General features: G+C 40.2%; 2 protein-coding genes and 1 long non-coding RNA gene across 6 annotated transcripts; 1 reads left to right on the top strand and 2 right to left on the bottom strand.

Moving 5' to 3' along the window:
• Positions 1 to 2,540: 2,540 nt before the first annotated feature.
• Positions 2,541 to 3,633, top strand: LOC120894404. Its single transcript, XM_040296952.1, has 2 exons — positions 2,541 to 2,633; positions 2,704 to 3,633. Exons 1-2 carry the CDS (start codon positions 2,588 to 2,590, stop codon positions 3,009 to 3,011), a joined length of 354 nt encoding a protein of 117 aa, XP_040152886.1. The 5' UTR covers positions 2,541 to 2,587; the 3' UTR covers positions 3,012 to 3,633.
• Positions 3,634 to 3,955: 322 nt separating this feature from the next.
• On the bottom strand, positions 3,956 to 5,702 carry LOC120894403 (RNA polymerase-associated protein LEO1-like). Of its 2 annotated transcripts, none has more exons than XM_040296950.1 (3): positions 5,625 to 5,702; positions 4,320 to 5,556; positions 3,956 to 4,251 (listed from the first exon to the last, which is right to left on the bottom strand). In XM_040296950.1, the coding sequence occupies exons 1-2, from the start codon at positions 5,668 to 5,670 to the stop codon at positions 4,685 to 4,687; spliced, it is 918 nt and encodes a 305-aa protein (XP_040152884.1). In that variant the 5' UTR covers positions 5,671 to 5,702; the 3' UTR covers positions 3,956 to 4,251; positions 4,320 to 4,684. The 2 variants fall into 2 exon arrangements, with proteins under 2 accessions (XP_040152884.1, XP_040152883.1); XM_040296949.1 differs by having other exon boundaries at positions 4,320 to 5,565; positions 5,625 to 5,700.
• Positions 5,703 to 14,444: 8,742 nt separating this feature from the next.
• On the bottom strand, positions 14,445 to 17,179 carry LOC120897600. Of its 3 annotated transcripts, XR_005738553.1 has the most exons (6): positions 17,042 to 17,179; positions 16,420 to 16,974; positions 15,907 to 16,354; positions 15,585 to 15,703; positions 15,293 to 15,502; positions 14,445 to 15,199 (listed from the first exon to the last, which is right to left on the bottom strand). It is a non-coding gene; the product is annotated as an uncharacterized LOC120897600 (long non-coding RNA). The 3 variants fall into 3 exon arrangements; XR_005738551.1 differs by having other exon boundaries at positions 15,585 to 16,354; XR_005738552.1 differs by having other exon boundaries at positions 14,445 to 15,103; positions 15,585 to 16,354.
• Positions 17,180 to 21,962: the final 4,783 nt, after the last annotated feature.

The following is a 21,962-nucleotide window of genomic DNA, read 5'->3' as shown; positions in this document are numbered from 1 at the left end:
TTAAGTCGTACGAGTTACCGACTGTACTACGAGACCGGCTATATTTGGAAGTATTTCGTAAAATACTCTAGTTTATTTCATGCTTCAGATCTCCATACATTTGAAAATTTCAATGGTACGTATTGCATGGTACGTGCTGCTGGGTGAACAGTCTCGGACTACATCGCGGACACTTGCAATCTCCGTATCCGTGGTTTACTCCAGCACATCGATACGGGTAGGGGTAGTTGTAGACCACCTCCTCCAGATAGCCAGCTGGATGCTCCTCGGTGTAGAAGACGTTCTCTCCGCACGATGGATATGAGACTGGATGATGGAAAAATACGATGAATACATGTTTAAAGGATCGAGAGAAAGTCCTGAGACTGTGAATAGCTACTCACAACAATGGATGTGTGCAACACAGGCGATGAACAGAGCGAACGCAACAATCGTCTTCATGATGAGGCTACCGGATTCGTTTGGATTAGAACGATGTTTTATATCTGTTTATTGAATTGAACTGTTTGTCGCTAGTTCTGTTGGCAGTATTTATATGAAAAGGTGAGTCTCAGCATCCATTGTTCGATCAAAATCAGGGGGTCAATAGAAATGTTGTCACGTTCAAATGATAGGAACAAGGCATACTATCCCTGTATGACTATACACCTTATCAAAAGGGGAATAATTATTAAAAGGGGAAACTATTAAGGAAACATGAAAAAAACAAACACGGCAATGATCCTCATAAACCTGTAATTGCTAGTAAGAGCTATTCATTACCTAGTGCTGATTACGTCCCTACCCTTTGTACATACCACCCGTCACTACTACCGATGAATTATTTAGTGAAGTCTCTGGGATTGATAATAATAGTTACAGTCAAGTACAAAGCTCTTCCATCATACGGAGTTCAATTTGCAAACGTTTTTGAAGGAAACGGGCCAAAATCATAGATAACACGCCTTCATATTGTGATAGTAATTGAATCTTGGCTACTTGTGCGACATTCGTTGAATTCCCATTTTGTTGGATCTTGCATCTACGGTATCCAACTACCTTAACCATTAAACGGGAAGTTCAAACGAACACAGGTAAACAGAAGGGTAAAAGGGGTTTACTAGAAGGAACCAGTTGTTCTTTAAAACCAGACCTCGGGAAAACCGACACATTGTGTAGCGTGTAATAATTAATAACTCGTTTTTGGCAATACATTTATTCTGTCTTGGTTTTAGTTCCCAAAGCACACTGTTTAAAATCAATAACTTTATGATTGTCAGACTAACTCTTTGAGTGTATAATTTTCATAATTCATTCTAAACAATTAATCGGATACTAGATCGGAGTCTCGAATTGATCGTTCACGCGCATAATAATTCATTCATACATTGTCTTCCAAATCCAAAGTCAAGCTCTTAAGCAACTAAGGTTGTTCCGTCAAGTAAGAAAATATTTGTATAGATAGCCTCGATATTCGTAAGCTATAATTTAGTACGGCTTTATGGATTAAACGTTTACATCTATATAAAATGAAATAAAATACAAAATAATATATCAATAAAGCTATACAATTCGAGTATGTTGGTGCGTTTTTCAAACATATCTGTTCAGTTTACGCTCGCTTAGTAAAGCTTAAAAAGGACAAATCAATACAGGTGTAAGAAAAACGTTGTTTCTATGTTAAAAAAGAGCAAATATCTGATACAATACTTGTAAAGCAATTGCATTTCAAATGTCATAGGTTCATTTAGTGTTTAGAATAAATAGATTCATAATCTTGCTACTAAAACAATTTACTTCAATTGCTCTTTATTGGATACATATCATTTCCAAGTTTTCGTTTAGTACAGCGATACAAGCTGCCGAAGACAGGCACAATCCGGGACGCATTTGCATCCGTCCCACTTGTATCCCATCGGGCACCTCTTCTCCTCACACGTGTTGCACACTGGAGCTACATAGTTTACTCGATATTGCACTGGCACTGGCTTCTGGCAGGACGAGCAGGGCGCGACCGAGGGATAACATCCTCCTATAAATGACATAAAGATGACAAGTAGTGAATTAATTGAGTCTCGGTAGTGCCAAGCATGTCTAAATCCTTACCTTCAGCAAGCTGAGCTACGGCCACCACCAGCAGAAAAGCGGCAAGAGTGTATTTCATGTTGAATGTTGAGTGTATTTGATTGTGCGTCTGCTACTAGAACAATGGTTAAGATGTGTCTGAATGGTTAATGAATAGATGTTGAATGCTTTTATACCGTACACTCTTTGTTCGTTCACCAGTTATATGTGCTGAAGTTTTGAAGTGACTATCCATAGATGGTATTGCGTAACTAGCATAATACAGACCAACACGTGCAGATACGTGCTGCAAAAGAGGGCGATGGTAGGAGACTGTCTATACGCTGAAAGAATATGAGGTGTTGTTTTTCACTTGCGTTTTGTTGTGACTCTGTCCGACAGTCTATTTGATCTCACAAGGGACGAAAAATGATAGGAAATTCACTATATAAAGCGAATGCATTGGATAACGATGCATTCATTGATTGTGGTGCAAGTAGTGCAGATACTCCAGTTTTTATAGTGATTACGAAGATCATACAAGATGAAGTGCATCATCAGCTGCATACTCCTGTGCATGTTTGCTACAGGTACGGTATATCAGAGATTCAATGTGTGATGCATACAAGCGTACCATAACATTTTGTTTTTCTATTTCAGCATGTCTGACCTCGTGTCCATCGAAATGTGGACTTCCATCGTGCCAACAGTGTGCAACGGTTCATGAAAAAATAACTTATCTAGACCATTACGTGGTAGAGGAAGCACCGAAGCATCCGTATTGCGGTGTCCCAACGTGTAACAAATGTGTCAAGACAGTTACTTGCAAGCCGAAGTGTGCAGAAGTTCCCGAATATCAAAATGTGTATACGTTTGAAGAGGATCTTTGTCCCGAAGGATATTACTGGAATGGGTATTTCTGTGCTGTGGGATGCAAGTGTAAAACTCATAAGCCCTCTTACTACTGAAAAAGTAACTAAAAAAATATACATTTATATCGAAAATAAATATGATTTTTTCCGTAACTGTCGACGAAAAAAATAAGTGAGTCATCTATAATTTGCTTTAACCAATTTGGGATATTTCCATGATACCAACGGTATTCAACTGGTAAATTAATGTAGTCTAGCATAACTTATTCGTTCTTCTGTGCATGCGTAAATTAAACTCATTTTTGCATTGATTGTTTTTGTTGTTTATTTTAAAAGTTTTGCGAGTTTTATTTTCAGGATTAGAACGAAGCTGGTTTGCATTGTCATTGCTCACAGAAACAATCCACGCAACTTTGATGAAAAAAAAACTATTTTCTAACCTCTAGACTGGGACAGGACGTGATGGGTCGGGACGGAACGGGATGGGACGAGTCGAGACGGGAAGAATCGGAACGGGACGAGTCGGAACGTTAACAATTGAATGTCAGTGCTTTAGATTGTGCGTCTGCTACTAGGACCAGGATGAAGAAGTATCTGAGTGGCTAATGAATAGTTGTTGCATCCTTTTATACTACAAGCTCTATGTTCGATCTTTAGTCACATGCGCCGGAGTTGTAATAAAATAATACAAACAAACATGTGCAGACGTTTGCGATCCATAGTATGAAATGCATAAATGATCCACCCATCCATCCATGAGGCAAATGAAGCCAGTAGACTTAAAGTCTCTATAAAATAAATTAAAATAAAAAACCTGGAATGGGCATTTTGGTACTGTAACTCATAAGCTCTCACGAGATAGAACGGGTCCTTTTCTCTTTGCTTTTTATGGCCTTTTGCGACTTTTTAGATATTTCAAGATATGTTAGCAACTTTTCATCAATACGAATGATCTCGTACATGATTTCCATGGAGTCTAGCATTAGTTAGGAATTATTTAATACATTTTGTATCCGTTAGTAATGACACACAAATGCCGATTGGTTGCTGATAGATTCAAACATATTTTATTGAAAGTTCTGTATCGTCAGTTTGGAATTTGGTTTTTTCTGCCTCTAATGCTTGCATTCACATGGTCCGTGCTGTCTGTACGGGCACGGGTACAGCTCGCTGCTCTTCTTCGGCTTGTTGCAAGTCTGGCAACCGTGGCAAGACTGGCACGGAACGTGAGTCAGACGAGGATGAGCCACGGCACGGGGATAGCTATAGTAAGGGCTCAGATGGTTTTCCGGACATTCCAACACATGATGAGGAGCGACTGGATACGACAAATGGACTAGAATTGCCAATACAACGTTAAACTTGTATGTTTCCCTTTATACAAAACTGAGGAGTTTTACTTACATGAATACACCTGAGTGGCACAGACAGCGAGGAAGGCGAACATCACCAGGGACTTCATGATTGTTAGTATTTGAAATTCTTTTAGATGTCTGAAGCACAAGAAGCGAGGATATTGAATGATGTCGGAATGTTGTTTGCAATTGGCTTTTATACAGGTGTAGTACTATAGGCTGCAGTCTCGCGGTTGTTGTTCATTTTTTGTGACCTCGCTACACGTGCTAGCGATAAAGGTTAAATGGTTTGGTAGTGCATAAAGGCACAATGCCACAAGCAAGTAGCTTAGACCACCAATAAAGGGCGAGGAATACATTTTGTCATTAACTAAGGCTTCGTGTTGTGGATCGTAACTGATAGAACAATTTTATTCATATGCACAGAGGCGTTTTTTCAATCTTAATCCTGCAGTCTGGAGAACAGAAATATCCATTCCAAAAGTAACCATAAGGACAATGTTTCTCTTCAGATGAATTATGATCTTCTGATGAATTCTCACAGCTAGCCTCAGTTGTCGTGGTCACTTCGCATTTTGTGAAGTAGTTTTCCTTTTCTTCACAAACGGACTGTTCCGACGAATTATCTTCTTCAGATGAGTGATCCTCCTCTGATGACTCATCACAGCTAGGCTCGGTCGTCGTGGTCACTTCGCAATTGCTGGAGTAGTTTTTCTTTTCTTCACATGCGGACTCTGCCGTCGAATGATCTTCTTCAGATGAATGATCCTCCTCTGATGACTCGTCACAGCTAGGCTCGGTCGTTGTGGTCACTTCGCAATTGCTGGAGTAGTTTTTCTTTTCTTCACATGCGGACTGTTCCGACGAATGATCTTCTTCCGATGAGTGGTCCTCCTCTGATGAATCCTCACAGCTAGCCTCGGTCGTCGTGATCACTTCGCATTTTGTGAAGTAGTTTTCCTTTTCTTCACAATCCGACTGTTCCGACGAATGATCTTCTTCAGATGAGTGATCTTCCTCTGATGACTCCTCACTGCTAGGCTCGGTTGTCGTCGTCGTCGTCGTGGGTGTCGGCTTGCGACACTTTATTTTTTTGCCACACCGAACCAAAGAATCTGGCTTTAGAGATGTAGCTGAGATGCATTTGTTGCACACTGGTTTACTACAGTAAGGGATATGATCTTCCTCTACCAAGTAATGGTCTTGTTTGGCAGGATTGTAATTAGCTCTTTCACACTCATTGCAAGATGCAACACCACACTTTGTAATACACCTGGCTAGACATCCTGTAAATACTATATTCGTTATTTCAAAGCAACTATCTTAATTTTTAGTTTGAACATTTCCATCGTACCTGTAGCAAACACAAATACTAACAGACCGCTTATGATATATTTCATGTTTTATAGTTTACAAGTTTCTTCCACGCGGGCTACAATCATTATATGGAATCGGTGTTTGACACTTTCGCCTTATATAGAAGTTTTCGACACGTATTACATTCTAAGCAGGCGCCTCGGTGACCCATCGCCTCGGTGACGCAATCGGCGCTAATACATTTAAACTATATGCTGATAATAAGCGCAAATTAATGACAAAGTGCATAATTCGTGCAAGTACAGAATTTATATTATGTCTGAAGCTATAATAACATACGTGTTGGTTTGCACCGCCAGCTGACTGTTATGCAATGGCTCCAATCGGAAGTCTCGGGAGCTACCTTCGATAACTCCTGCACGTGTTACAGGTTATCGAACAAAGAGCGTGCGGTATAAAAGCTTGCAACAACTATTCGTTAACCATTCAGACACATCTTAACCCTTGTTCTAGTAGCAGACGTACAATCAAATACACTAACATTCAACATGAAATACACTCTTGCCGCTTTTCTGCTGGTGGTGGCCGTAGCTCAGCTTGCTCAAGGTAAGGATTTAGGCATGCTTGGCACTACCGAGACTCAATTAATTCACTACTTGTCATCTTTATGTCATTTATAGGAGGATGTTATCCCTCGGTCGCGCCCTGCTCGTCCTGCCAGAAGCCGGTGCCAGTGCAATATCGAGTAAACTATGTAGCTCCAGTGTGCAACACGTGTGAGGAGAAGAGGTGTCCGATGGGCTACAAGTGGGACGGATGCAAATGCGTCCCGGATTGTGCCTGTCTTCGGCAGCTTGTATCGCTGTACTAAACGGAAACTTGGAAATGATATGTATCCGATGAAGAGCAATTGAAATAAATTGTTTTTACTGCAAACACGAAAATAGTACCAAAATTATGAATCTATTATTCTAAACACTAAATGAACCTATGGCATTTGATATTCAACCTTTTTACTGATACAATCGATTAGATCTAATATTTGCTCTTGTTTAACATAGAAACAACGTTTTCCTTACACCTGTATTAATTTGTTCTTTTTAAGCTTTATTGAGCGAGCGTAAACTGAACAGAAATGTTTGAGAAATGCACCAATTAAACATGCTAAAAAAAATTATACGTTATTATAATTTTTTATTTCAGATAACTGTTTATAGTTTGTTGCGTTTTATCCGGATAGCCATATTCAATTACAGTTAGCGAACATTGAGGCTATTTATTCAAATGATTTCTTACTTGACGGAACAACCTTGGTCGCTTAGGAGCTTAACTTTCATTTTGGTAGACAATGTATGAATAAATGATTATGCGCGTGAACGATTAAGTCGAGATTTCGATCAGGTATCCGAATTGATCACTTGTTTAGTAAATATTATGTTATCATTTTATGAAATTTATATCTTTGAAGAGTTAGATTATATAATTATTGATTTGAAACCGTCAGTTGTTTCTGAATGGCTGATGGCTGATGAAAATGTTCAGAGCCTGTTGAGAACTGCTGTATTTTATTTTATGTTTTTTGTACGTCGTGTTGAGAATTCAACCTACTTAATGTCGATCAAACAGCAGATATTCAATAACTAACACAATATAAAGGCGTGTTACGTATTTATGACCTGTTCCTTCGAAAACTTTTGCCAATTGAATTCCGAATGCTTTGTAATTGACTGTAACTGTTCTTATCTATACATGATGGTTCACGTGTTCATTGTCATACATGTTTCTGTAATAGCAAATACTTTTTAATTAAAAATATATTTGAATCGGGATATTGTATCTAGTTTCTATCATACGAACGTGACCACATTTGTATTGACCACCGGATTTTGATCTAACAATGGTTGCTGAGACCCACCTCTGCATATAAATACTGCCAACAGAACTAGCGAGAAACAGTTCAATTCAATAAACAGATGTAAAACATCGTTCTAATCCAAACGAATCCTGTAGCCTCACAATGAAGACGATTGTTGCGTTCGCTCTGTTCATCGCCTGTGTTGCACACATCCATTGTTGTGAGTAACTATTCACAGTCTCCTGGCTTTTTCTCGATCGTTTAAACATTTATTCATCGTATTTTTTCATCATCCAGTCTCATATCCGTCGTGCGGAGGGAACGTCTTCTACACCGAGGAGCATCCAGCTGGCTATCTGGAAGAGGTGGTCTACAACTACCCTTACCCGTATCGATGTGCTGGAGTAAACCACGGATACGGAGATTGCAAGTGTCCGCGATGCAGTCCGAGACTGTTCACCCAGCAGCACGTGCCATGCAATACGTACCATTGAACGGAAGATGTGTGATCGACCTCAACCCATCTTCAAATGTATGGAGATCTGAAGCATGAAATAAACTACAGTATTTTACGAAATACTTCCAATACTATCATAACTTTCACAATACTTTACTACAGCTCCTAGACAGTGGCGGATTTAACGGTGCGCGGACTGAGCGGCCGCGGGGGGCCCCGTCAATGTAGGGGCCCCGTGTATGGCAATTCCAGCATATAGAACAGTGTGTACAGTAGTCTCAGCAAGAGCTTCTGTACTAGATAGAAGCCCCATGGATGAAGGGTCTATACTATAGGGGCCCAGTACAGGGATTCTGAGCACCCCCCTCCCCTCGCCATTAAAGTGTGTTTGATTCAAAACCTAATGCAACGCTATGCACCCTCCCCCCCTCCCCCCGCTCGACTCCAACCGAGGGGCCTCCACTCCTTTTAACGCTTAGGGCCCCCAACACCCTAAATCCACTTGCTCCTAGAATATTCATGTACAGTTCAATGGTATTAATGCAGTTTGGTTCTGTTCGGGAATGTGTTTATTGTAATTTTACTCTTCCTGGTTACACTTAGAAACAAACCATGAAACCCACTCTGTTGCACACTCAGTAATGGCTGGGAACCAATTTCAGACACGTGCTCGTTTTGACGCATCGGCATCCATCGTAGTTGTACCCCGTAGGGCAACACTTTTCACACGAACATCGCTGGATTGGATCTACATAATGCTCGCGATATTCCAGTACCGGCTTGAAACAAGTCTTGCACATCGTTGTCGTCGGGCAGCAAGCTCCTGCATTTGCCACAGAACAGAAATTATAATCCTAACAGATTCACCATGCTCTGTATACTAACCCGAGGAAAGCTGAGCTACGGCCACAACCAGTAGAAATGCTGCGAAGAAGTACTTCATGTTGATTGCTGATGGATGTTGAGTTGACAACGACAATGAGCTGATGCAGATGGTTGTATGATTGTGGAAGGAACAGATGCATCGTTTTATATCACGAAACAGTTCTTTGTGCAATGATTTGGGAAGAATGTTTAAAGTTATGATATGGATCAAACATAAACGTTTTGAAGATGCTTGTTTGATTGTTGATAAACTTGGAGAACGATAAAAGCAAGTATTTATAGCTCGTGGCTTTGTATTGAGCAGTCAATCATTACCACGAGGTATTTATAGGTTTATCTGCGTTGGCACGTGTACACGCATGTTTTGGAAACAGCACACAGGACACTGTGCACGTTTAGCGAAACAAAAATGATGTCCAACGAGAGTGGGTATTGCTCGCTTATGAAAAAGAGTATACTTGGTTTGAACGACATTAATGCTAAGAATACAAGAATCAAACTACTAGATAAAAAATATTTGATTATTGCATTTGTGCCTATTGGCTGTATTAATTATTTCACTTCTTGTCTCAGTGATCGACATGCCAGGTTCTAAGAAGCCAACACTGTAATTATTGTAAGACCAGTTTTCCCGGAATATGTGGTATAAAATACTGTACATTAGATAATAATAAATCTTATCTTAAGTATCCAATCTGTCATTGGTAACTATTTTGAAAATTCTTTTTCCCATCAATTTACCGATATTATGTTGGATGGTAGAAGTTATATTCGTCTCATTAATTGTCAATAAATTTAATTCCAATCTCACAGAGATTTTAGGAAAAGGGATAGACTCTTCTGTCCATTTTTGACATTGCTTTGCAATCCAACTAGACAACAACATCTAGGGCACAATAACTTACTCTTGTTTACATTTTTTCGTTATGCAGATGTCTTTGACTTCGTCGTCAAGATGACAGCGAAGATGTACGCCTTACATACCTTGGTATGATTAATCGACTGGATTGGTGAAATGGATTGATGATCAAAGACTCATGCCTAATTGAAAATGAATCTTGAACCATCATCACGGTGGATACAAATAATCTCGGCATATATGAGCGACGCTTTCCCCGGCCAATCATTGATACATTGGATTCAAAGTCCTAGGCTCTACCGACTACGCTATCCGGGCCATTTTTATCTTTGCTGAAGAAGCATGACAAATTCATGCCATATTCTAAAGGAGTACGACAGCAACCCGTAATCAGACACAAGGTGCTACTTAACACAAGAAAATACAAACTGTTCGCGCTAAAGGCCTTTGACTAACTCCATGTATGTTATTCCTATTAATTTCATCATGACTATAAATATAATTGTTTCAAGATAATGATTTCTACGGCATTACTGTTAACTGACTCTTTTATTACTCTATTGCTCTTCTGCTCAGATTAACAGGTGTTAACAACTCTTATCACCCACGCGTGACCTTCTCAGTATTTTCCATTGACTTCAGTTCTGACAATGGATGCTGAGACCCACCTCTTCATATAAATACTGCCAACAGAACTAGCGACAAACAGTTCAATTCAATAAACAGATATAAAACATCGTTCTAATCCAAACGAATCCTGTAGCCTCATCATGAAGACGATTATTGCGTTCGCTCTGTTCATCGCCTGTGTTGCACACATCCATTGTTGTGAGTAACTATTCACAGTCTCAGGATTTTCTCTCGATCCTATAACCTTGTATTAATCGTATTTTTCTGCCATATAGTCTCATATCCGTCGTGCGAAGGAAACGTGTTCTACACCGAGGAGCATCCATCGGGCTATCTGGAGGAGGTGGTCTACAACTACCCTTACCCGTATCGATGTGCCGGAGTAAACCACGGGTACGGAGATTGCAAGTGTCCGCGATGCAGTCCGAGACTGTTCACCCAGCAGCACGTGCCATGCAATACGTACCATTGAACGGAAGATGTGTGATCGACCTCAACCCATCTTCAAATGTATGGAGATCTGAAGCATGAAATAAACTAGAGTATTTTACGAAATATTTTCAAAAATATCATAACTGTCACAATACTTTACTACAGCTCCTAGAATATTCATATACTCATATAGTTCAATGGTATTAATGCAGTTTGGTTATGTTCGGGAATGTGTTTATTGTAATTTTACTCTTGATGGCTGTAGTTTATCATCGAAACAAACTATGAAACACTTATCCCACACTGTCACACACTCAGTAATGGCTGGGAACCAATTTCAGACACGTGCTCGTTTTGACGCATCGACATCCATCGTAGTTGTATCCCGTAGGGCAACACTTTTCACACGAACAACGCTGGATTGGATCTACGTAATGCTCGCGATATTCCAGTACTGGCTTGAAACAGGTCTTGCACATCGTTGTCGTTGGGCAGCAAGCTCCTGTAATGGCGAAAATGAACACAATGTTATATATTCTAGGCCCTCAAGATTCGCCATGATTTGTATACTAACCCGAAGAAAGCTGAGCTACGGCCACAACCAGTAAAAATGCGACGAGGAAGTACTTCATGATGACTGCTGTTTGATGTTGAGTTGAGTTAACAATGATACTGAGCTGATGAAGATGGTTGTATGATTGTGGAAGGAACAGATACATCTTTTTAAATCATCACATGGCTCTTTGTGTAATGATTTGGGAAGTATGTTTAGGTTCCTGATATAGATCAAACATAAACGTTTTGAAGATGCTTGTTTTATGGTTGATAAACTTGCAGAACGAAAAAAGCAAGTGTTCATAGCTCGTGGCTTTGTATGAAGCAGTCAGTGATTATCACGAGGCTTGTTTGGGTTTATTTGTGTTGGCACGTGTACACGCATGTTTTGCAAACAGTTCAGAGGACACTGTGCACGTTTAGCGAAATAAAATAGTTGTACAAAAAGCGAGCGAATGCTTTTTTGAAGTAATAACTTGTATTTGTTTTATTCATAAAAAAACAGAAAAGTTTATATTGCACTCAGGTCGATATTCACTATGAACCTGTATAAATACTCAAAAACAGATAGTATAGAAATTAGTAATGAGTTACATTTTCTATTTAATACTACGTGAATAATCTTATGAATAGGTGCAATTGATAGACTTGACAGACGTAGACCGCCATCGGAATCGCTAATTCTTTAATTGTGTTGACCATCTTGCCGTATTCAACTCCCTAGAATTTGGGCAATTTATTAATGCATATAATATATGTACAAGTGCTACTCTGGTAGATATGGGGCCATATTCCGCATGGAATCAACATGTATCGAAGTATAGATCTCACTAAAATGTCACCCAGTTAATGCATACAACAATAGTGATAACGATTAACATAAAGATATAGATGTTCGACATCTTGGTTTTTTTTTTTTGGAAAATCTGATCGAGTTAACTTTGAGCACAACTAAAAAAAGAAACCCTAAAGCTAATTTCCGAACAGTTATGTTCAACCATCTCGATCAATGCACTGATCTCGAAAACACCATGGTTATGCTGGGAATACCAACAATATGTTGAGATAGCTGTGACAAAATTACTTGACTTCGATTCAATATTCAGAATAGGATCCTAGATATTAAATAATAATCAAGTTGTATAACATTGTAAACATGTTTTTGACATTACTTTTAACTTACTATTGTATTACTTTCTGTTATTCTGTCCTCACCTGTTACAATCCTTATCAATTAGACGTGACCTTCTTAGTTTTTCCAGTAGGCTTAGGTTCTAACAATGGATGCTGAGCTCATGCTCTTCATATAAATACTGCTAACAGAAACTGGTATCAGTCAGTTCAATTTTTTGTATTGTTGATAAAGCATTGGTCCATTGTAAACGAACCTTCTAGCCTCACCATGAAGACGATTGTTGCGTTCGCTCTGTTCATCGCCTGCGTTGCACACATCCATTGTTGTGAGTAACTATTCACAGTCTCAGGACTACCTTTCAATTTCCTATTTTCCAATGAGCTAATATTGATCTATGTTTTCAATATCCAGTCTCATATCCGTCGTGCGGAGGAAACGTTTTCTACACCGAGGAGCATCCATCGGGCTATCTGGAGGAGGTGGTCTACAACTACCCTTACCCGTATCGATGTGCTGGAGTAAACCACGGATACGGAGATTGCAAGTGTCCGCGATGCAGTCCGAGACTGTTCACCCAGCAGCACGTGCCATGCAATACGTACCATTGAACGGAAGATGTGTGATCGACCTCAACCCATCTTCAAATGTATGCAGATCTGAAGCATGAAATAAACTAGAGTATTTTACGAAATACTTCCAAAACTATCATAACTTTCACAATACTTTACTACAGCTCCTAGAATATTAATATACAGTTCAATGGTATAAATGCAGTTTGGTTCTGTTGGAGAATGTGTTTATTGTAGTTTTACGCTTCCTGGTTACACTTCGAAACAAATCATGAAACCCACTCTGTTGCACACTCAGTAATGGCTGGGAACCAATTTCAGACACGTGCTCGTTTTGACGCATCGGCATCCATCGTAGTTGTACCCCGTAGGGCAACACTTTTCACACGAACATCGCTGGATTGGATCTACGTAATGGTTGCGATATTCCAGTACTGGCTTGAAACAAGTCTTGCACATCGTTGTCGTCGGGCAGCAAGCTCCTGTTATTGTGAAAATGAACACAATGTTATATATTCTAGGCCCTCAAGATTCGCCATGATTTGTATACTAACCCGAAGAAAGCTGAGCTACGGCCACAACCAGTAGAAATGCTGCGAGGAAGTACTTCATGTTGATTGCTGATGGATGTTGAGTTGACAACGACAATGAGCTGATGCAGATGGTTGTATGATTGGGAAAGGAACAGATGCATCGTTTTATATCACGAAACAGTTCTTTGTGCAATGATTTGGGAAGAATGTTTAAAGTTATGATATGGATCAAACATAAACGTTTTGAAGATGCTTGTTTGATTGTTGATAAACTTGGAGAACGATAAAAGCAAGTATTTATAGCTCGTGGCTTTGTATTGAGCAGTCAATCATTACCACGAGGCATTTATAGGTTTATCTGCATTGGCACGTGTACACGCATGTTTTGGAAACAGCACACAGGACACTGTGCACGTTTAGCGAAACAAAAATGATGTCCAACGAGGGTGGGTATTGATCGCTTATGAAAAAGAGTATACTTGGTTTGAACGACATTAATGCTAAGAATACAAGAATCAAACTACTAGATAAAAAATATTTGATTATTGCATTTATGCCTATTGGCTGTAAAAGTATTTCACATACTCTTCTGTCCACTTTTTGACATTGCTTTTCAATGCGACTAGAAAATAATAATAATCGACTGGATTGGTGAAATGGATTGATGGTCAAAGACTCATGTTCAAACGCCTAATTGAAAATGAATCTTGAACCATCATCACGGTGGATACAAATAATCTCGGCATATATGAGCCGCGCTTTCCCCGGCCAATCATTGATACATTGGATTCAAAGTCCTAGGCTCTACCGACTACGCTATCCCGGCCATTCTTATCTTTGCTGGAGAAGCATGACAAATTCATGCCATATTCTAAAGGAGTACGACAGCAACCCGTAATCACGCACGAGGCGCTATTTAACACAAGAAAATACCAACTTTTCTCACATAAGGCCTTTTAATAACTCCATGTATGTTATTCCAATTAATTTGATCGTGACTATAAATATAATTGTTTCAATATAATGATTTCTACGGCATTACTTTTAACTGACTCTTTTATTATTCTATTGTTCTTCTGCCCAGATTAACAGGTGTTAACAACTCTTATCACTCACACGTGACCTTCTCAGTATTTTCCATTGACTTCAGTTCTGACAATGGATGCTGAGACCCACCTCTTCATATAAATACTGCCAACAGAACTAGCGAGAAACAGTTCAATTCAATAAACAGATATAAAACATCGTTCTAATCCAAACGAATCCGGTAGCCTCACAATGAAGACGATTGTTGCGTTCGCTCTGTTCATCGCCTGTGTTGCACACATCCATTGTTGTGAGTAGCTATTCACAGTCTCAGGACTTTCTCTCGATCCTTTAAACTTGTATTCATCGTATTTTTCCATCATCCAGTCTCATATCCATCGTGCGGAGGGAACGTCTTCTACACCGAGGAGCATCCAGCTGGCTATCTGGAAGAGGTGGTCTACAACTACCCTTACCCGTATCGATGTGCTGGAGTAAACCACGGATACGGAGATTGCAAGTGTCCGCGATGCAGTCCGAGACTGTTCACCCAGCAGCACGTGCCATGCAATACGTACCACTGAAGAGAAGATGTGTGAAAACGAACATGAAATAAACAACCATTTATGACTTTTTGTCATAAATTTTAAACACGAGCCACTCAACAAACTATATTCTGTTGAATATTAAATAATTAATTTGGATAGATATCACATGTTATACCTCATGTATCGAATGAAAAACGATCTTAAAAATAAGCAACACGAACCCTTTTTTCATAGACTTGCTTTAATTCCAGTGAGAGAGGAAGGATTAACGTGTACGCTTGATTTTACACATCGACATCCATCGTATCTGTATCCAGCAGGACAACACCTCTCACCAGCACTACGTTTAATCGCTGTTGCATAATGCTCCCGATACACTAGTAGCTGCAGTAAACTGTTTCGACGAAGCTTGGCCGACGGGAAGCAACCTCCTAGATGGAAGGAAAGAGAAATTAGTTCCTAAAAAACCACAACACTGAAACACAAAATCAACGCGCTCTGTGCATCACAAACCTGAGGAGAGCTGTGGTCCCATAACTAACACGACCAGCAGAAAAACTACATGCAAGTTATTCATGTTGAACGACCCCTGTCTAGCGTTACTTACAGGAACGTGTAAGTGAAAGCACACCCTTTTATAGCGCCCGTCGTTGTTCGGCACATGGAAGTACAGAGGAAGTATGATAATATGTATGGGTGGATAAGTACACGCTTTTATGTTGGAAGTGTATAAACGAGATGTCTTTAACTGCTCCAGCAGTACAACAAAGTATTTTGCTAAACAGTCCGATTATTACACTGCCCTGCGCAGTGCAAGCGGGCATATCGATGGTACCTGCACGTGCCCGTAGCCGTATTTTTGAAACAGTTTTCGCGGAACAATGTTTGAGCTAGCTTGTAAAAGTTAAGCATTTTAAAAACAACGATCGTTTGCAACCATGCACACTGTATGTCACTATGTCATGTGATTATTTATTTCCAGCAACATGCTTATACACTGACAACTGTATGATTCAGGAAAGCAATGTTTCAACACACTAACACACGACGCCAAACAAACGAACATTCCTAACAATGTTTCCTACACTCGCAACAGCAAAGGGGCTGCACACGAATTTTGCTCGAGTAGTCCTGCATGCACGCCTTCCCATTGAAGGTGAATCCATCCGGGCAATTGCATTCCGTGTCGCGTTCCACCGGACAGTCGACCAGTTTGCAAGTGGTCTCACAAACGAGACACTGCTTGCAGCACAATGACGAATGATGATCGGTGGTGGGAAAGCCTTTGCAAAGGAAAATCTTGGTTATATGCTGTACTTATTGTGCAATGAATACGTTTGGAATTTACCTGTGGAAACGTGCACAGCTATCAGCAGAAGTGCAATTAGCAGCACGTACGAGTGCGTCTTCATTGTAGTATGGCAAAACTTGTTCCTTTTTAATAAGAGTTAGAGTATGGGCCAGAAACGATGTGCTACATGTTCAATGTGTTACATCCATTTATATAGTGGAGAGACACTAATGTTCCTCTCCCAACAGCTATGGTATTTCACACAAAAGCTCATTAAGAAGCTTAAAATTACCCTACCAAACGTGCAATATTTACAAACAAACAGTGCACATGTTTACACCACAACTGCCACAATCAAAGTCCAATTGTATATAATAACCTCGTTGAACATATTACTACGTCCGTATGTTTCCTTTTTATTAAACTTTTGTGACATCAATTAGAAATAACTCCACATAACTCATCAATGATCCATCTCACACTGACAGTCTGGGCTGCATTCTTTACCGTTCCAGCTTGAGCCCGACGGACACTTTTTTGGCGTATCGCATTGCTCCGACAGGCAGAACTGTTCCTCGGCCGGTTCCAGGGACTGTCCGTAATTTTGGTAGCCTGTACAATTAGTGCAGTTTAGTTGGTGTGATCTAGTTTTATGTTACGAAAGTATCTCTCTCCTCACCTAGCACCATCTGTGCGAGCGCTACCACAGCGATTGTGATCAGCCAGAAGAACTTCATCTTCATCTCCAATGGTTTCGATGAATAATTCTCACAAAACCTTTACCCCCTTGAATGAGTGCCGATGTAGATTGGGATTCATGCTTTTATACGGGTTCGACGCATGCGATACTATCGCTTCCTACGCGCTACGCCGTTGATCATCACGTACGTCGACGTAAAACATTAAATGCTCGGCCGGGTTGTAACGGACACGTGTTCTTGGTTACTTTATACGACAGGTTTTGTGTAACAAATTAACTTATGCAGGGTTAATATGTTGCAGTTTGATGTTGAGTTTCATACAACACATTGTCATTGCATGATGATGATGCTATGGAGAATAATGCTATACAACGACTGCCAATACCTCTGAGGTTTATCAACGAAATTAAATAATCAGTAAAAAGATATTTTCACCATAGTAACGTCTATGACAGTCTAAATGAAAAAAAGTAGTCAAATCAACCTCTCGGTAAGTGTTTTCTTGATGCATTCCTTATAGGTTCTTAGTTTCTGCATACAAAATCCACCCGATTCCATCTCATCGAATCTCCAACAATGAAGTTGTGTAAGGTAACTCCATGATTGACCTATGCCCCGTAGAAGTTTTCAGACTACCTGATTTGTTAGGGCATATTGTTACTATATAACCTGGCAACGTATTTTGTCTAGGTTCTAGTGATTGCTAAGACAGCATGTTAGCAGCATCCGTTGTATCTAACATTGCCAACGTCCCAGTGTGTGCAAATTATGCTAGACGCTCTGAATCCATCGAGAACTTGTAGCACTTTTTGCTGATGATGTATTTTAGTCAAGGCACAGTCACATCGTTTCCTCGTGAGTTAGCGATGTGTAGATTGTGCGCTCGAATCCCTATTAACTTTGCAACTTTAATTTTGTTTAAATTCTTCTTATTATTTCTTCTTCTTTTTCTTCTTAACAGCATTGAACCGAATGTAGCGTTTTCTTTCAAACATTCCTGCTAACTGCTTCATAGTTTTGTGGTTGATGCAACACGATCTCTACATGGACTCCACTCTTATAGCATCCACCTGGCAGCTGCGTAGTAAAACATCTCAAGACTTCTCATGGAGCACGAGGAAAGGACGTGGAAGAGGGGAGCATGTTTCATATGTTTCATATAACTACAACTGAATAAACCGTTATCAATTGAATAATGCGATCCTTGTAGATACGGAATGAAGTTTCAATCACTAGTTTAGTCCAATCAACACTTCAATTGAAAGTCAAGAAGGAAAAAAGGTAGTCAAAATCAACTTCTTGGTAATTTTTTTAGATGTTTTTACAATTGTATTCATCGTGAGTGGCAATATGCCCCGAGATGTATTACTTTTATAAAAACAACAGTTAGTCGCATATCTTCTCCATCTCTTTCTGTTGGCCGTAGAGATGAAACTGAACGCGAAATGCAACGAATATGAAGTAACAAACTAAACAAGATTGGCTGTTATATTACAAGTTGTGTAAGGTAACTTTCAAATTGACCTATGTCCCCTAGAAGTTTCAGACTACCCTAATTAATTCCGCAATCGTCACTTTATATTCGATCAAAGTTTTGTTCTGCTTCTAGCGATTCATAACGCTTCTCGGCGACACCAACTAACGTATGCAAAGAAATAGAAACAGTACAGGCACTTCTAGTTTCTTCATTTCGTTGAAATTCGCTAATTATCTCCTACACGCTATATGGAACTATAACCGAGGTTGATGTTTATCTCAATTTGTTCCGTGTGAGACATGAATGGGGAAACTTTGTTCGCACTAGACCGAAACCTACGAAAACTGGCAATGGTTTTATGTTTCACTTCCTGTGTATCTGTTTCCTGCGCTGTCCGGATCGGATCTGTCCACCGAGAATGTCCGGAATCTCGAGCACAGATTTTCATGCTCATTCTTTCACCGATCTGTTGGCTGAGCAAGGACAGTCGAGCTGATACATCGTTTCAGCACGATTCGTCATGTTCTTATAAAGTTCAAGTTGTAGAAAACATCTAAGTTTGTTAGCAAAAGAATACCTCTTCGGTGAAAAAGATCGGCTTATTCATGATCAACATCTCTCGGAAATTTTGTGGCACTTGGGTAGTGATGATTAACTCGCTTCATCATCACCACATCGTGTTTATCGTCGTAAAAAAGAGATAGTCAAATCAACTTCTCGGTAATTTTTTGTGGTTCAACATGCTAGTTGTTGTGTTGTACGGCGCTACACTGTGGAAAATTGTGCAAATTATACACATTTACTCCTCTACACAACCGTATTTTAGTTGCTTCATAAACTCTTCCTTTCATATAGTGATGAAATTGAGCGCGCATGTGTATTTATTTGTGCGAGTTAAGTTGTGTGAGGTAACTTACATGACCTTTTAACCCGTAGAAGTTTCCAGACTATCCTCCTTATTGGGAAGAAGTTTCTACATATATTCAATGTGGTCTTTGTTTTGCCTTTAGCGATGCTTAATTCTGTTGGTTATTGCCACACTATTTGAACCTTCGATTATTTTTCTGTGTAGTAAGGCTTGTTTGGTTGAGGGAACACAGCTTTAATGATTGATGAAAAAAAGGTAGTCAAAGGGCAAAACTTCTCGGTAATTTTTTATCTTTTCTTATGCCTGATTTTACACCTTGTTTTTGTAAGTCATACACATATACATATACATATAAACCATTAGTTGATATGGTTTCTGTTTTATACAGCAATTGGAAACTTTTTGAATCGATAATTCATTAAGTTGTGTGTGTCTGTGATGACAAGGAAATTGTATCAGGTAATTTCTTTGACCTTTATCCCGTAGAAGCTTAGAGACTACCCATGGTGAGAAGAAATTTAAAGTTACATATTGAAATTTAGCTCCGTTTCGCTTTTAGCGATGGTTAACTGTTTTTATCATCTCAGCCGACGTTGAACGGACTAAAAGTTGCGCGCTTCATTATATTTTCTCGCTGGTACGATTTCACTAACCTACGCCCTGGACCCCTGGCAACAACATGTCTTGATCTCGATTTTGTTCTCCGCTCCTTAAACATGATAATTAAAATCAACCGCCACGCGCCATGTGGAAACGCAAGGTCAACGCTGGAAGCGCTCCAAGCAAAAAAGTGAAGTCGAACGGAAATATTTGATTTGATATTCACTCTCTGGGGCTACATTTTGTTTCATAGTTCTGTTTTTTGCTCTGCATGTTCGCCTATTCGCACACCTGCGGTCATAAGTAGAGTGTATAATTTTATACATTTTTATACCAGTTCACTCAGTAGTAACATGAGACACTCGGACATTCTCAGTGCAATTTCCCGAACGGCATGAGAAATCAGGCACGACGTGCATGCAAAGGACACACCTCTCACACCGTCGACCGATCCAGCCACAGTAGCAGCGGGCTGCCAGCTGCATTGCTTCCACAATCCACTTCCTTCCTGCCTCCTCTCGCGCACACACACACAACAATCACGAGCATTCCGGAGTCAGCGAGCGGGCTGACCTCCAAAAGATTAGCACGCGCAAAGGGCAGCAATACCGCGCCAGGCGTGCATGGTCGACGCGATAGCACATGGGTTTTCGTGCGCGATAGGTGTTTTGCGCAATCAGCGCAGCCGGTCGTGCGTTACAACAAGCAGGAACGGGGGAACGCTACAGTAGCGCGCTTCTTTTCCATGACGTCACGTTGTGACGTTACGGATTCACAATTATCCGTCTACTGGGGCGCGCGTTAGAAGAACCGGCTGGTGGAAGCGGAATGATGATGAGTACGAGCCCCAGACGCTAGCGCGCACGCCCTACTCTCCCATTGGCTGCAAGCGCAATCGAACGATGCGCAATCACGCCGCGTACACCCGGCACACACAGGACACAAATGATGCCGACGGAGTTATGCATGCGACGGGGGAATTCTCGTCTTTTGTCTGTGCGAAACGCCGGTATGCTCGGAGCATGATCGCGATAGCGTTCTGACCGCCGGTTGAGGATAGCATGGACAGCGGGTGTATGAAGTGGGGAAAGAGAAATGCGAATGGGGAGATGATCGCGTCACTTGTGGGACCTAATCAAGTAGGTTGGAGATTGATGGTGTCTGCTCTGTTGTTGCAAAGTATCTTTTGTGGTTTTACACTAATTATTTATATTAGGATTCTGTTCAAACAAAACAGATAGGAATCAGTAGAGCAAGAAGAATTTGACGATTTATTCATAATTTGGTAGACCTGGTTAATTCGGGATTTGAACCAAGGACGAGCTGATTGAAGATAGATGTATGTTGCATCATTTCCCTGGCACAACTGTCATATGGACGTGCTCAACGACGTGGCCGTCTTGGGTTCAATTCTAATGCAGACCTAGATCAATTATTTTTTACATTGAGTTTTAATTCATTATTACCTAACAATAACTTCTATAGCAGGCTCTGTCTTTTCATATCATTTAATTGTGATACAAACAAACTTACTGAATCATAAACGATACGAAGAAGGAAAAAATCGTGTACGAGCTGACTTACACGACTTTTGTGTTCTAATTTAAAACACACTTAATCAACCGCCTTCCAAAGGTCACACCAAAGAATTACCTTGAAAATGACGAAATCACTGTGCATCATTGCTAAATATATGAAGCTTATCAAGCGCAAAGAAATCACCACAGCCGATACACTCATTCCTAGAGAAAGAGAGAGCAAAAAAACACCCAAAATAGCAACACAGCTGTGCCCGGAAAAGCTGTGTGCATCATGTACGACAACGATTGAACAAGCAGATGGGCATAAGGGGGATGATAGCACACCTTATCACAAAATTGGCACATGACAAATTACCCCACACACGCACACACACGCACACCCTCACAGGCCGGTGTCTGGCACACTTTCATCA

The sequence above is a fragment of the Anopheles arabiensis genome, chromosome 2 (genome assembly GCF_016920715.1).
Source record: "Anopheles arabiensis isolate DONGOLA chromosome 2, AaraD3, whole genome shotgun sequence".
NCBI classification, from domain to species: domain Eukaryota; kingdom Metazoa; phylum Arthropoda; class Insecta; order Diptera; family Culicidae; genus Anopheles; species Anopheles arabiensis.
Note: the sequence above shows the minus strand (reverse complement) of the source record. Positions and strands in the feature narration are given on the sequence as shown.

Excerpts from the sequence above, each read along its gene's own strand:
- LOC120894404 (XM_040296952.1), top strand. The coding sequence starts at position 2,588 with ATGAAGTGCATCATCAGCTGCATACTCCTGTGCATGTTTGCTACAG. Across the intron at positions 2,634-2,703 it reads CCTGTGCATGTTTGCTACAG|CATGTCTGACCTCGTGTCCA; the intron begins GTACGGTATATC and ends TTTCTATTTCAG.
- LOC120894403 (XM_040296949.1), bottom strand. The coding sequence starts at position 5,670 with ATGAAATATATCATAAGCGGTCTGTTAGTATTTGTGTTTGCTACAG. Across the intron at positions 5,566-5,624 it reads AGTATTTGTGTTTGCTACAG|TATTTACAGGATGTCTAGCC; the intron begins GTACGATGGAAA and ends TAACGAATATAG.